At 43.9% G+C, this 15927-nt stretch overlaps 1 protein-coding gene across 1 annotated transcript in view; it reads left to right on the forward strand.

The window, feature by feature from the left end:
• The window catches only part of PPIB (peptidylprolyl isomerase B), a 48803-nt gene that overhangs the window by 12073 nt on the left and 20803 nt on the right, over positions 1–15927 (forward strand). The window contains exon 3 of the mRNA XM_069624693.1: positions 7432–7525. Coding sequence (XP_069480794.1) covers positions 7432–7525 — 94 coding nt within the window. The remainder of the gene's footprint in view (positions 1–7431; positions 7526–15927) is intronic.

Raw genomic sequence — 15927 nt, forward strand, 5'->3', positions numbered from 1 at the left:
GTCTCCTGGTTTTCAATTTTTACACAACTGCAGACCTGAATCATAAACTAAACATAAACCTGAAACTAAACTAACTTGAGCGCTTCATGTTACTATTTATGTTGCAGGGCATTTGCTGTGCAAAGCGGCACAATGGATAGTTAAAATTTTATTTTTTTAAATTGTTTAAACGGTTTACAGAGATGGTCATGTCAGTTCTCATGTGACATGTTAATGTCAGTTATCAGTGTGGTGTGCAAAAGCAGTTATATGGGCTTCCCATTACAGGCATCAAAGTGCTACATTTGTAAATTGTATTGTGAAAATTCTCTAGTTTTAAATTATTTTTTAGCGCAAATAGAAATGTTGATAAATGAAATGACTACAAAATAAATTTGGAGAAGTAGACTAAAATGTTGAGAAAAAATAAGTACCATAAAACCCAGAACATTTATGTCTTAAGGGATCATCAATTTTCAATTAGACAACCATCTGAGCGATGGGCACAGCTGTTTAATCATGGATTTGTGCTTAATGTTTAATTCACTGTCAGGACTTTTTCCAGCAGGATGTTCGACTGCTCTTTCTTTTTGGCTACTTCCTTATAAAAGGTGTGTGAGTAGACCACTGACAACCAAATGCCAGAAAAGTGTTATCCCATGACTGTTGACTCATTTTCAGTTCCTCTACTGGTATCGCTTTTTGTACATTTATAAATCCTTAAGTAATTCTGCAGGGTTTCGGTCTTTTTGCTTTAAGAACTTAAAGTTTGGCATAACTGGAATTACTGATGCATTTGGTGTAGCTCTAACACCCTTTCCCTGCCATATGTTTGAATGTAGTTTAGTGTGATCTAATGGGGTCTGCATAAAAGACCCCTTATCACTCCTCTTTTCTTGCTGCTGGGACTCAAACCTGCATACCTGAAAGGTCAGCTGCTTGTGGAGGTGACAGAAGCTCTGCACCATCACCTTAAACAATACAAGAAATCAGATGGCGAGGCTCCATCTCCAGCAACCAGGGTCCGAGATGGCTGGACCTGCCATCTTGTGACATTCAACATCTTGGCCATCTCACTCCTACCTACCCATCCACGCTTCCGCTGGCCTCTATAGCCCTATGCCACATGACTGCATTACCATGCTCCCCTTCATGTGGTTCTGAAACTCCCTGGCAGTGTCCCAAGGACGAATGAGGAATCTCCCTTCCCTGGGGTCTTTGGTGCGATTGTCTTTTATTTTTGAATATCCCTCTAGCCCCCTCCAATGTCCAATCATTCCTGCCCATTGAGTCATAGGAGTGCGGAGCATCTTTGAGCAGCCACCATTACCACACCTGACTGTAAGCTCTGACCCTCCGAATTAGCAGGAAAGTATGAATAAGCCATCGTTCATGGGGTCCTATAGATGTATTCTATGGAGTACAAGGTCTCTGGATCACCCCTGGCAGTGTACAACAAATTAACATTGGGACTAGCTGCTGAACTCTTTAACGTTGGTGCTTCAACCCCCACACTGTTCCAGTTACTGATTTTTAGGCCGTAAGCCTGCAAATAAGTGGGGAGGTTTGAGCGCAGGTGATCTTGGTAAGCTGCAACTCTTCAGACAAAAGTGAAGCACCCATCTTTAAGTCACGATATAGTAAATCGTTTTTATGGCAGTCCCTGTCTTATGTATTCCCAACTAGCCGTTTGAGTGCACTGAGGTGCAGAGATGAAGTTGACTTGCCCAGGATCGCATAACATTCAAGAAAAGCCAGGATTGAAGCCCCGATGTCCTACCACCTCGATCTTATAACTAATTTCTACCACAAGAAAACACATCTATATTATGTATCTGGTTGAAATCTGTTTTCTCTGCAACCTGATCGGATTTTGCATATTTCCTGTTTATAGGGAGTGTTGGAAGGCTGGTATTGCTGCTCCGCATAGCACACACTTTGAGCTTCCATCATAAACTACTTTTGCAGTCCTATTCCAGGCCAGCATATGTAGGCCTTGGAGCAAGTGGCAAAGGTTAAATGCAACATGTGAATGAAACCAAGTAAAGCAACAAGTTTAGTTCCAGAAATGACCTGCTGTTGCAGTTGGGTGGTTTGCATAAATCCTGGAGAACAATATTGACCTCTGTGTGCTAACTGGTTTGAAGGATACAGTGCTGTTGTCTCGCTGCTAGCTTGTGTATTGCTTGAAATGGGGTCCTGTGAAGTCAGGCAGGTTCTAGAGGAAAGAAACAGTGCACGTCCGCTGTAATTACTTTTGCACCAAGCAGCTTCTGCCTGGTACAGATCCCAGATGGACCAATTCAATTGATTTGCAGTCGCCCAGGAGTCCGCAAAAGGAAAACGTGGCTGTTTTTTGTGGTCCAGAAGACAAACCTCCTAGCATAATATTATGGTGCATAGTCTGCCATACGGTTGCAGATATGAGGTGTGATTTAACCCTGTTTGAACATGCTAATGCAGGGGTGCACAACTGACTTTGCCAAAGGGCCAATGAAGCTTACATACTGCCTATAGTGGGCCGAAATGTACGTGTGGGTGGGGCGGAAGGATTTTTCAAACCCCAATTTTTATTGACCACCTCAAATACGTTTTTTTAGGTATACCAGTCTTTATTTGTGTTTCAAACTTCAATTTTGTAGTAAACATTTTCCATTTTTATCATTTCTTTCTTTCATAAGGACATTTGGCAATAATAGACAAAGTAGGCAAAACCTTCAGGAGAAAAACACTGGAAGTTAGGAGAGAAGGCAGAGATCAAATGGGCTAGGGGGTAATGTAGATGTTGAACAGCCAAGGCAAGAGAATAGAGCCCTGATGGACACCACAGGTGGCAAGTGAGATGTAGGAGATAAAAGGGCCCAGTTGAACCTGGGAAGGTCAGTACGAGAGGAAGGAGGTTAACCAGCCCAGAGCCAGGTCTGTGATGTCAAAGGTATCGCGGAGCTGATTTATAAGGGTGGCATGATTGGCCGCATGAAAGGCAGAGGAAAGGTCGAGAAGGATTAGAACGGCGGGGGGAGTTGGAATTGAGATTTGTGAGCAAGTCTTTGAGTGTTCAGGAGTGAGGCTTCCGTGCTTCTGGCCGCTCTGAAGCCAGACTGGTGGTCATGGAGACAATCAACCAATTCAGTGTGGTGGATAAGCTGGGAGATGGCTAGCTTCTCCAAGAGTTTGCCCAGGAAAGGGGTAATGGAGATAGGGCGGTAGTTAGCCAGATGGGGAGGGTCACACGCCTGAGGGGAGCAATGGTTGCCCAGTATACAGAAATAGATTAGGGAGAATATTGGCCGGGATAGCCCAAGCCAAAGGGGGTGGGGTTAATCGGGCTGTGCAGCATGGTCGCAACCTCATTCTATGATGGGCTACGAGAAACCACGGGGTTCCATTTCAGGCTCTGGAGACTGGCTAGGTCACAGTAACCCCTTTTTTGGAATGGAGGTTGAGGGGAAGCTATGATTGATATTCTGGTTCCTAATCCCATGTCGCCTATATTTCTGGAGGCAATTAAAAGGTGAGAGGGACAGAGAAGGTGTAAATGGGACTCAGCAGAGACTCCTCTTGGAGTGTCTTTTGCAACTTTCCACAATCTGGGACCTGACAGGGTTCAGCCCACCTAATAGCCCCAGAGATGAGTGCATCGTCCACTTTTACTCCCAACAATGATCAAATACTCCCAAATAAGAAAAGGAAGGAGTAAAAATACTTCCAACAAAAAATAGGAAACGGACACATAGGAAGGATTCTGTCCCCCTGCTTTCACAGCAAGAAACTATTATCCGTTCTGACGAGGTCGTTTTAACATGCCTATTGAAGAGTTCACCTCTGTAACCAGGGACTTGAAAATAACCCAATGGTGAGCAGTGTACCAGCCACTTTTACTCCCTAAGAGGCAAATACTCTGAACAAAAAAATAGGGAGTACAAATATTCTCGCAGAAGATTTTTCCCATGCTTCCACCTACATAGCATCCCAAATATGGCAATAGCTCATTGGGTGCTTTAGAAGGCACACAGTGGCTAAACATGCCACATAATGTGAGTGTTGGGCATGTGTTGCCAAAAAGCAGCAAACAGCGAGTGTCTTGACATGCACTGGAAAATGAGCTGAAGATTTGGGAACAAGATAGCAAACAAGACCTTGTAAATGATGCAGGGACTTGGCTAGACATTGCTAAGCCCATTTAACTGTTTAAGTATCGGTCCATACGAGAGCAATACCTGGCATATGGTGTACCTGGGCATAGAGTAGCAATAGCTGGCAAATGGGGTGTGCATCTGGGCATACATTGTCAGAAAAGTGCCACCAACCCCTTATATATGAGAAAATTAATTGGACATGGTTTAATGTCCTGGCAGTACCCTGCAGTGATGCGAGCACTTTGCCAACTCATGGCAATACTTCACGCAGTACCTGGTCACAGCATGACAATACACTGAAATTGAAGGCAGTCTCTGGGCATGGGCTGTGAAGAGTCAAATGGTTTGAATGCCAGTTCATACAATTTCCCCGCCCAACCACACAGTACAGATGTTCATCATTAAAATACATGCAAACGTATTGGTTTTTGCAGAACAGATTTCTCTTTTACCCACAATGCAGTGCTCACATTAAACACATCACCCTGGTAAGATGCCTGTGGTTTGATTCAGGCATCAGCTGGTGGTTTGCAGGTATAAATGCTGATACAGGCAGCTCCGCCTTTCATTCTGGAGATCGCGATAATGTCAGGGGTGATCGGCAGGCTTTTCCTGCAGCAGCTGATCGTCGCGTGTGTTCAATTAATAAGCGCAGTAGTAGAGAGAGAGAGAGAGGGGAGGAGGAGTCGGAGGGGCCTAGGGGGCAAGCCAGCTGCTGACACTGGGAATTAATTTCATGCCTTAATAACTAACCAGCGGAGACCATCACATGCTCGCCTCCCTTTCTTTGCTTGCAGAGGGTCTGTAAGGTACATGCGGACCCCGGTCATGGCTGTTTACTAGAGCTACTGCAGGGAAGGGGCCGGGTAACGAAGAGTTGAACATTAAAAAGTGAAAGGAATGGTTTGGTCAGAAAATATTTTTGGCCAAAAAGATGGCCAATAATAAAATACCTAAAATATATATTTTAAGTCCCTATGGAATGTTTCGAGCAAATGAAGCTCAAACTTTAAAATTGCAATCACTAGGGGGCATCCATTTTGTGATTGCAGGCAGCCTCCTCGGCTCTGCATTTGCGGCACTAAACAAGCGGCGAAAGCCCCCTACTGGGAGCTTTTGCTTACTGCAGAGCTGAGGAGGCTGCCTTCACTTTCATTTTACGTTTTCTGTGCTCCCCAAACCCAGGGAAGCACAGAAAACGTAAAATGAAGGCAAAAAGCCGAGGCGCACCAATTAAAAATATAATGGTGTTGCCGTGGTTGGAAAACCACGGCAATAGCAAATACAACAACGTTGTTCTGGCAGCGGCAGCTTTCGCATGGAGTCTCCTGGACTCGCCAACCCTGAGGGAGTCCAGGAGACTCCCCGCGAAAGCTGCCACATTCAGAATAACGTTTTTGGATTTGTAAATACTGCAGCATTTACAAATCCAAAAACGTGTTTCTCACTGCGGCAGCTTTCGCTTGGAGTCTCCTGCACTCCCTCAGGGTTGGGGGAGTCCAGGAGACTCCACGCGAAAGCTGCCGCAAGCACTGCAGCATTTCTAAACACCCACGTTGTGTTTCTGCCTACAGCAGCTTTCACTTTGGTGGTCTCGGGCTCCCCCCGCGGAGCCCGAGAGCCCCAGAGTGAAAGCTGCTGTAAGCAGAAACACTGCAGCATTTCTAAACACCCGCTTTGTGTTTGTGCCTGCCTTGGCTGTCACTTTGGGTCCCTGGTGCTCCCCCGGGGGAGCCCCGGAGACCCAAAGTGATAGCCACGGCAGGCACAAACACAACGTTGTTGTGTTTCAAAAACGCTTTGGTTTTTCTTTAGAAGTTTCTCAGGCTCCTCCGGCTCGGAGGAGCCCGAGAAACTTGGAAAGAAAAACCGAAGCGTTTTTGAAACGCAACAACGTTGTATTTATGTTTGCGCTAGCTTCAGCTTGGAAGCTGAAGCTACTGCAAACATAAATACAACGTTTTAAAAGCTGCAGTTAAGTTTTCCAGGCTCCTCCAGCCCGGAAAACTTAGGGGAAAAAAAAACGCAGCAATTTTTTTGGGGAAAAATGGCACTTACTGAGATGCAGCTGTAGCTTTCCTGCCTGTAGTCTCTGGTCCCCGTCCTCTGCATCCGGCACCAATGAAGCAAAAGCCACCCAGTGGTACCTTTTTGTTTACTACAGCTGGCTGGCTTTTGCTTCATTAGTGCCGCAAGCACAGGCGGCGTCCATTTCAGAAAATTGATGCCCCCTAGTGCTTGCAATTTTTAAAGTTTAAGCTTCATTTGCTCAAGTTTACATAGACACTTAAAATATATTTTACATATTTGTTTTTTTATTATTGGCCATCTTTTTGGCTAATTCTGAATGAACTAGACATACACTTTATTATGCATACAGCGCTTGCTACGAACATGGCTACAAAACACCTCAGGACAAGGAGTCGGTGCTTTATTGGTAAGGATAAGGGTGCTAACACAGCAGTGCATGGTTACCCCCCCCCCTCAAGAATACACTTACCTAGTAGGCATGGAGGCGGGCAGAGGACCTCTCTGAAAACTCGTGCTTCGGCTGGCGTGGCGAAGCTGAAACAAGCCGCTCCATACGAGCCCAGTGCTGGCCCGCTATCGGTGGAGCACACGCACTATGACTCGCAAGAGCAACATGGTGAAGGCACTGCACCAATAGAGGGTCAGTATTTTTCCCGGCAAGTCAAACAAAAGACTTTTCTAATGGAGAGCAGGCATTGCTGTTTTCAGGCCACACTCTATTAGTAAAGTGTTTGATCCTGGCGGGCTGGGAAAAACAAGATACTGGGCCACACTTGGCCCACGGCCCGTATGTTGTGCACCCTTGTGTTAATGTATTGTTTTTATCCAACTTGCTGTAGCCCACACACTTTCCAGCGGCATCCTTGGCATACAAACACTGGGCCATTCCTTACTCCTCTTCTGGGCACTACTCCTTTCCCATGACTGCTTTCTGATGCCAATCGGAGCAAATATGAGTCTGTTCACAATCCTCCAAATCGAAATTCTAGAATTGCTTTTCAGTCGGTCTTCTTCTTAATCTGCTACTTTAGGGTACTTTATGTCAAGTAGTTCGTCCTCTATTCTGCTTGGAGTGTTCCCTGGTGAAGACTATTCTGTTGTACACAGTATTTGAAAATGCAGTGCTAGAGGGTGAACACCCCCTCCTCACCACCAGTTTCTCTGAACCTTCAAGTTGCAACTGATCTCTTTACCTCTAGTGCAGATAGTACCATGACTGCTATGATTAAAGGGTAAGCCTCAAGTCTGACTAATACCACCACACATCTCTTCTCCTTTCCAGAAAGGATTCGGCTACAAGGGTAGCAAGTTCCACCGTGTCATCAAGGAATTCATGATTCAAGGTGGAGACTTTACTCGAGGAGATGGTACTGGAGGTGAGAAGTCTATTTTGAACCCTGAGCATCTCAAGGGAGTTCTTTCTTGCACTGCAAAGTCCTGTAATTCAGTTGCGGATTAATTCGATATGAGTCAGCAGTCTGTCTTTTTTTTTTCCCAAAGTTTCTTAATGTTTAGTGTAAAAAATGTGTGTAACTTAGCTGCCATTTTGACAGCCTTGGTGGAATTTGCTCAGCAAGAAAGAGGGGAACTGTTGGTGGGATTGAAGGGGAGGCAGGTGTGAAACCTAGGATGTGGAATCAAGGCCAGACATGCTAGCGTGTCACTTTAGGGAAGTTGTATGTAGGTTGGTGGTAGTTTCTAAAATCCAGCCGGAGAGCCTAGTATTGGATCAACCCTGTAGTGGTCATCAGTTAGTTGGGACGTGGGATTAATGAGGACTCCTATTGTGATAGATTTATAACGCGCTTAATACCCAGAGGTTTCTAAGCGCAGACCCGGGGATCAAACCTGTGTTGCTCAGCGTTGTCTTGCTTTCAAGGTGAGCACGTTGCCTCAAGGTGAGCACGTTCCCTCTACGCTAGACTCGAGAGTCTTTGTGGAGTCTTTGTACTCGACTGAACGGTTGGCAGCAATCTAATCCAGGAGTTGGCTATTAATCCTGTTTGAGTGGCCGAGTTCTTGCTCAGTTTTATGGTGAGAGCAGAGGAGACACTAGATGGAGTCTGACCCGAGTTTGGGCTTTTTTTCGAGAGGTGTAAGGCATTTGTCAGTGATACGAACCCAAACTGATATTTTCTCAGTTGTGCTGTATGATTGTTGCCCCATGCCTCAAATTTGCACTCCGCTAGCCAGTGGCTAATGATGCTTGACTTTTGGCAAGTAAGACATTGTTTGCTGTGTATACATGGAGAATTGAGGTAGCAATTGAATTGGGGTATTCCCCCTCCCCCCCCACCTAAACATTTTCTACGCTTCATTTACTTAATCAGACATTTTACTTCGTGCATTTAGTTATCATTTTGCTTCTTCACACTGTCAGGGTGGCAATGGGTATGGTATGGCTAGCTGTAATGTTCGGTTCAAGGGGGATTGGGGGAAGAATATGGGTGAGAAAAGCAGGCTTCCATGTAATGAAGTGCAAAGCAGAAGCGGTAAAGGTATGATGTGGCAAAGTAAAGACTTGCATCCCTGGCAAATAACTTCCAATTTGGCATTTTTGCCCGTGGGCTTGTGCCTGCCGTTTTGGATCCAAGACTTATTCTCATTCTCTTATTTAATTCAGAATTGACTCCCAAGACGACTGTTTGGTCTTTTTTTGTATTCGTTTTTTCTTTTTCCTTGAAAGATTGACTGGCATCATTACTATGTGCATATATAAATCTAGGCCTCTTCACGCCCACTCCGCCAAATGTTCTTTCTTGGGTAGGTGTCCTGAAGCTTTCTGTAGTTGCATTTTAGTTCTGGACTTGCATCCTTTTTGCCTGACCGATTGCTCTGTCTGCCTCAGCCCCCCCTGCTTTAGTCTGGCCAGAGGTATGTGACCTGCTCTTGTACTTGCAATGACATGGACAGGGGTCGAAACAAATTCATGGCCCACGAGCTGAAAACAACTCCTTGGTGTCGGGATTTTCTTTTGACTAGGAATTGCTTCTTGTGATCCGGGAGCTATTCAAGTCCAGGTGGCAGAGCTTGCCAAACTATAATATGCAGATTGCTTAGCACCTCCTTTTCTATTGCTGTGCTTATGTCTTGTACTTTATTGCTGTTTGTGTCTGAAGGTTGTCTCTTGCCATGTTGCGTTTACATGTTTTTGCTTTTTTATTATTTTGTTTTTCCATCTCACTCCTATCTTTGGTTCTTTGCCTGCATTTGCTAGTACTACATACTTTCACAACACTGTCAGTGGGTTGCCATAAGTAGTCTGGGGTCTTGGCTCCCTAGCGTAATCTGATATTCACAGATTCGTATCCTTGGCTCTCTAACTGTACTCCAAATGTAAACCTTTCTGACATGCACAAACCGTAGACCACACATTTTATTTTGCAATTGATGAACTGGCTAATGGGTAATGTCCCTTTCTCATCAGTATACAGTATATAGTGATTTGCTTTTATCATTCGCTTACTGAAACATGCAGCAAGTTCCCCACTTGTAAAAACCACATCTCTACCTTTGCTTCCACCATTCCCTGGTGTGGTTTCCTTATTGGTCATAAATGAGGGACACCGATTCCTCCGGGTGGGAGCTTTAGTAGAAGTGATATTTGGTTTATGACTCGTATCAGTGAAGATCTTTGTCCATCTGCAACGGGTACCATGTCTCTTCAAAATAGTCTTACTGTCACTGCTAAATCTAGTGATGACTCTATTGTCTGATTTTGTAATCTTGTTCTGAGTTAGCAAATCCTTCCATTTTATGTTCTGGTTTTTTTTCAAAGCTTTGAATAGCATGTTTTTTTATAGTCCTGTTGAGAGTAGCTTGGACAAATTAGTGCACTCTTGTGCATAGTTAGTTTTCACTGCATGCTCTGATCTATTCCCCCACATGTTTGTACTGCTGAGAGGACTAGTTGCTAGCAGTGTGGAGTTATCTCTGCTTCTTTCCAATAGGTCATACTTTGTAGTTTGTTGTCAGATCTATGTAGGGTTAGATCCAAAAGGTTGATCCTAGATTTGTTTGCTGTACAAGATAACAGGATGCCAAAATCATGATTTAGTAATGACATGTAATGATCCAGGTCTTCGTCTGTGCTCTTCCATACCATATTAATATATCGGTACAACGTTGCCATGTTTGAAGTATAGTCCTGGTCTCTCAATGCATGGGTTGGCTCATATTGCCCATGAAGAGGTTTGCCAGGGAAGGAGCATATTTGGCACCTGTGGCCCCTCTTCTATTGTCTATAGAACACAATTCTCCAAGGAGAATTTTCAGCATCTTTATCATATTCAGATGTTACATGTATGAGGCAGATGACTTTGCTCTAAAAGCAGTGGACTACACGTATGGCAAGTTGTGTGTTGTATAGAACACTTTTACGTCTAGCGTAACAGTGTGTAGTCCTGCCTCCATGTCACGAGGATCCTCAAAGGGGAGTCCCTAAAATAGGAAAGTAGCTCTAGAACCTTGCTTTTTATATAACTGTATCTATGTCCTTGAAAAGGTTCCAAGTAATCCAGCCTATACCACTCACAATTGGTCTTTCTTCGGACAGTCTCGCATAGGGCTTGTGCACCTGGGGTAAAGTAAATGACTGGACAGCATGTTCCAGTGCCAAATATTTTTTCATCCGTAAGAGCCCCTGTATGTACCACTTATTGATTAGTATGGTAGCTGGTCTAGTTATTTGTTACTGGATTCTCTGCGAGTACTTCGTAAGTCTGGTGTCAGAAGGTACTGGGTACCCATGGTAATATCAGTTTTTATTCAGAACCACTGTTCCTCCTTTAGCTATGTCTTTTAGTTATCTGGAGTTGTCTTTGCTCCTGTTTTGAGGTTACTGTATCTGTTCTTGGTTGGTGAGTTATCTATGTCAAATTGCCGCCTTATGAATGGTCTCTATGGCTATCTTGCATTGTGGCAGGGACATAAGTTCAGGCTGTGGTCCACAAGGATCACGAAGTGGCATACCCTCCGTCAAGAAAAGAAATGTCTTGAATGGTTGCAACGACTTTCATCTGCTAGATGAGGTCCAAAGCACTAATTCCTTTGAGATGCAGCAAACTTTGGCACTGATTCGCCAGAGTTTGCACTTCATCAGGTTTGTTTGTATTTATTGTGCGCGCCAGACCCAAGGGTATCAGGGCGCAGGAAAGTAAGATCATACAGCTTGGTGCAAGGTATCAACAAAAACATGTCATTAACAGTCCATGGTAATAAACATATATACAGGATCAGTATTTATATACAAGTAGGATCAAGTTTTGTACATTTATTGTCCTTCTCTATTAGCCAACTAATCAAGTTTTGCCTAAATTTGGTGAAGGTTGTTCCATTCTCAATGTGGTGGGTAGTTCATTCCATAGTTGGGCTGCTTTGACAGGAAAACTGGAGCCCCCAATAGTGGAGTTTGAATCATGGTACCTGAAAGCGATTGGCGTTTGCTAGTCTCGTCAGTCTGGTGGATGTTCTAGAGAATCTATCTGCTAGATATTGAGGGGCTTTGTTTAGACCTTTGGGAGTGAGGGAGGCAGTCTAAGTCTGATTTTTCTCATGTGGAAAGCCATTTGTTTCCTTCTTGTCTCAGATATGTTCTTTCTTAGATGTTTATTGCGGCTCTAAGAGCATTGTTTTGCAGTATCTGTATTTTGTTGATGGTAGATTTGGTCGCTCCAATGTAGAGGGCATTGCAGTAATCTAGTTTGGATATGATCAGGGCTCTAGCTAATGGCATGCAACTGTTAGAGGATAGGAATTGTTTGTCCGCTCTAATTAGTTGGCATGTATATGCTGTAGAGGAGGCTAGGGCATTTATCTGTTTGGTAAATGAGTGTAGTCTAAGTAGAGACCTAACGTTTTAACTTCCTTGGCGACTTTAATAAGGCTCATCAATGATGGAGGAGTAATCCGTGCCCAGTCTGTTGAGAAGAGGTATAGTTCCCAGGATGAGAAGCTCTGTTTTATCATCGCTCAGGCAAAGTCCATGAGTGGCCATCCATGCTTGAACGATACTATAGATTGTTCGCCATTGCTAGGTCCTTGCTATAGTCTCCAGTGAGTGGAAGGAGGAGCTGGGTATCATCTGCATAATTAGTGTAGGTGATAACCCAGATGGTCCAAGTCATCAAACAGAGGCTTGGTGAAGATATTATATAGTGTTGGTGAAACACGAGTGCCTGTGGCACTCCGCAGTTGATGGGGTCCGCGGCTGCATATGGTGAGAAGACCCTCATGGTTCAGTCGCTAAGGAATGAGTCTATCCACGCTATTGCCTCACTGGAGAAGCGGGCGGCTGAATCCAAGTGGCTGCATAAGACTTTGTGATCCACTAAGTTGAATGCCTCTGATGGGTCGAAGAAGTAATGTTGGTTTTCCGTTGTCACTTAATTTATCTATTTGGGTTTTAAGATCAATAAGTGCAGTTTCGATGCATTGTAGTGGACGGAAGCCGGATTGACGAGAACCTAGTAGCTGGTTAAGTTCTAGGAAATTCTGGATTTGGATATATGCCACCTTGTCTAAAATATTCTGCAAGAATGGTACGGTGGTAATTGGTCTGTAATTAGTAGATATAGACAGGTCTAGAGTTGGCTTCTTAAGTAGTGGGAGTACCCATGAATCCTTAAGGTTGCTAGGAATGGTGCCGGTTGTAAAGGAAGCATTGATCAGTTTAGTGATAAATGGTGCTAGATCCCTGGCGGCATCTTTAGTCCAAGAATGACTTTCTCAACTTCTATAATGGAAACTTTAGAAAAGTGAAATTAAGTAATGGGTTTGGTTTTAGGAGGTGCTGTAGTGTTGGGAAGATTAGTGGTGGTTAGTGATTTTTTTTGTTTTTTTTCCATTTTCTTTTGGAGGTTTAGGACTTTGTTTGCTAGTGCATGCTGGCTATCAGAACCCCATGTTTTATTTTTGACCGTTATCTTGGACTGTTGTAGGGTTTTCAAGTCCTTTTTAGTATGGAGAACAGCTCCCTCATGCTAGAATTCGCTTGTGTAATTCTATTGTAGGTCTCTTGTTTGGCCGAGAGGATCCCTTTCTTGTATTGAGATGAAGTATTGATTGATTTTTAATTTATTTTCTGGAGTGGGATGTAGTTTCGCATTTTCTTTCTAGTCTTGAGGTTTTTTAGGTGGGGGGGTGAACCAATTGTTAGATGGCTTTTAGGTTTACTATTTCGTAAGTTTTAGAGGGGCAATACTATCAAGAGTTTTGTTCATGACTTTGTTGTATTCAGGTAAGGCGTTAGGGTAGGCAAAATACAGGGGAGTTGTTTGTTTACTGTCTTTTTTTTAATTTCTGTTAAGTACAGGTGGGGCAAGATGTTGCTGTAAGGTGGGAGTTTTGGTAGCTAATGTAATGGTCTGTCCAGATTTGGGGTGAGATTGTAGGGATGGAGATATTAATTATGATCGGCGACCCAATCTAATTCTCCCTTTGTTGTGAGTTGGCTCATTTACTCTTTGGGTGAAGCCCAGTTCTGTTGATGTTGGTTGCTGCGGTGGATGTTCAATGTTTGGGAGTTAGCTGTGGGTATTTTAAATTGACATAATTTTGCATGATTTAATGTCCGGTAAGGGAGATATTTCTCATTGAAAGCTTAGTTTTGGCAATAATGGCTAGGCCACCACCTCAGGCTTTACATCTATCCACTCTGAGGATAGTGTAATCATTCGGAACAGCTAAGGACATTGCTGGGCCTGCTGCCTCGTGGAGCCAAGATTCTGTGATAGCTAGGAAGTCGTAATCCTCTGTTATGACTTCAGATATTTCTGTGACATGGGTGACAAACGATCTTGCGTTTATTAGGGCACCTTTATGTTTTGGTGTAGGCTTGACTGGAAGAGGTGAAGTAGTGCTAATTGGAGCTGCTGGACGGCTAAGAGTCCTAATTATTTTTATTTGGGGGTTGTTGTGGCTATTGTTATGGTGATTGGATTTTGGTGTAAGTTCGTAAAAGGTTTTGGTTGGGAAGGTTAGTCTCATATCTAAGTGGATCGAATATTCTGGGTAGTCGTGCCCGTAGTCTAGCATTTCTAAATGCTGTTACAGGGTGTAGTTTGGTAAGGTGAGTTTTACTGGTGCCGAAGTGGTTTGGGAGGCAATGTGTGGTTATTGAAGATGTCTGTTCCACATAATGTAGACGTTGTATAGAGTATCACTAGTGTGAATAAGGTGCACAGGTATAATTTGGCCAATACAGGGTACATGGTGTGTAGGGGTGATGTGCAGTATGAGGGAAGAGTGTAGGATCTATGTGTTAGGTCAAATAGATCGGCAAGCGGCAAAGCGTGTTAACAGCATGTTCAACTAACAGTTAACTAAATTTAGTCAGGCGCGCCTAGATCCACAAGCGGGGCAAAATCCGCAAGTAATGTCTATTCAGTGATCAGTTATATATCAGAGCCCTAGAATCAATGTCCACATATATGGCAAAATCTGCAAGCAATGTCTTGTCTGCGCATTCAAAGATATAAAGGAGCCTGGGTTCAATAATTGGCATGGGGTAGGTTCTGCATGAACTGTTATGTGATGGGACAACATGGGTATACTGAAATCTAAGCTCTAGGGTTAACAGATAAGACATAGATTATGTGCCATGAGCAAGTTACCTAGGTAGCACATGAGTGTGCGGTCCAGGTCTGATATGCTACAAAGGATGCGGTATGGTGTGAACAGCATAGATATCGTGTCGACAATGGAATCATAATCGCTAGTATGCCAAATTGAATCGTTAAAGTCAGCGTATCATTATGTGATATATAATATTCGAGAAATGGAATCACTAGCGCAAATATGTTGGCAACGTGTGAAGGTGATGGTCAACAGCTTGTAATTTTAGGCTATGATATGCGGATCACGTTGCCTCACTGGCAGGGGGTCGGGCTCAGGACAGTGGTTAGCCTTGCCGTTCGGGCCTTTCCGTTGAGGACCGGCTTACACCTCCCAGCGCCCGGGAGTTTGCTTCCAGTATCTAGCTGGGTCGCCATGTGTCTGGCCTGCCTGTGAGCTCGCTCGGAAGATGTGCGTAACCGCTTGCTGTCTTTGTCCAATTGAACTGAATATCTTGCGGGTTTTTAAGTACTGGTTTTAAACCAAGAACTTTAGATCTGGCTCAGTGTACTTTGCAGAACTCCCCGCAGGGTACTATATTGCCTGGAACAGTTTTCTGCATCCTCATGCTGGGCTTCTAGGGAGTCACACAATGCATACAATCAAGCCGTTCACTCCAACCTAATTGAGTGTCTAAAAAAAAAAAAAGTCTTTAATTGGATGAATGCCAACAACTTAAATCAACCCAGGAAAGACAGAACCCATGATTATATCCAAAAATCAAGACCACACCACCTATATTCCATGGCCAACAGAAATGGGAACCACACCAACTACTAAGGTAGTAAAAAAAAAATCTGGGACTTCTGATGGACAACACTCTAACCATTAGAACCACAAATCGATGCAATAATCAAGAAATGCTTCTTCCTCCTTCACACGGCAAGAATCTTAACTTTCCTCTCCTTCACCCACAAAACACTCGCAATCATTGCCCTAATGTCGAGAATAGACTATGCAAACAGCCTCTATCTCGGAATACCAGAACACCCCCTGAGGAAACTACAACAGATCCAAAACGCAGCAGCCAGACTGCAACTATCCAGAAGGGACCACATCACTCCAGCCCTAAAAACACAGCACTGGCTCCCAGACCACTTACAATTCAGGAAATTAATAAAAACCTGGCTCTTCAACATCAGAGATGCAAACTGAAAAACCAAAA

This window comes from Ambystoma mexicanum, chromosome 11 (genome assembly GCF_040938575.1).
Source record: "Ambystoma mexicanum isolate Mex_15411 chromosome 11, UKY_AmexF1_1, whole genome shotgun sequence".
Taxonomy (NCBI): Eukaryota; Metazoa; Chordata; class Amphibia; order Caudata; family Ambystomatidae; genus Ambystoma; species Ambystoma mexicanum.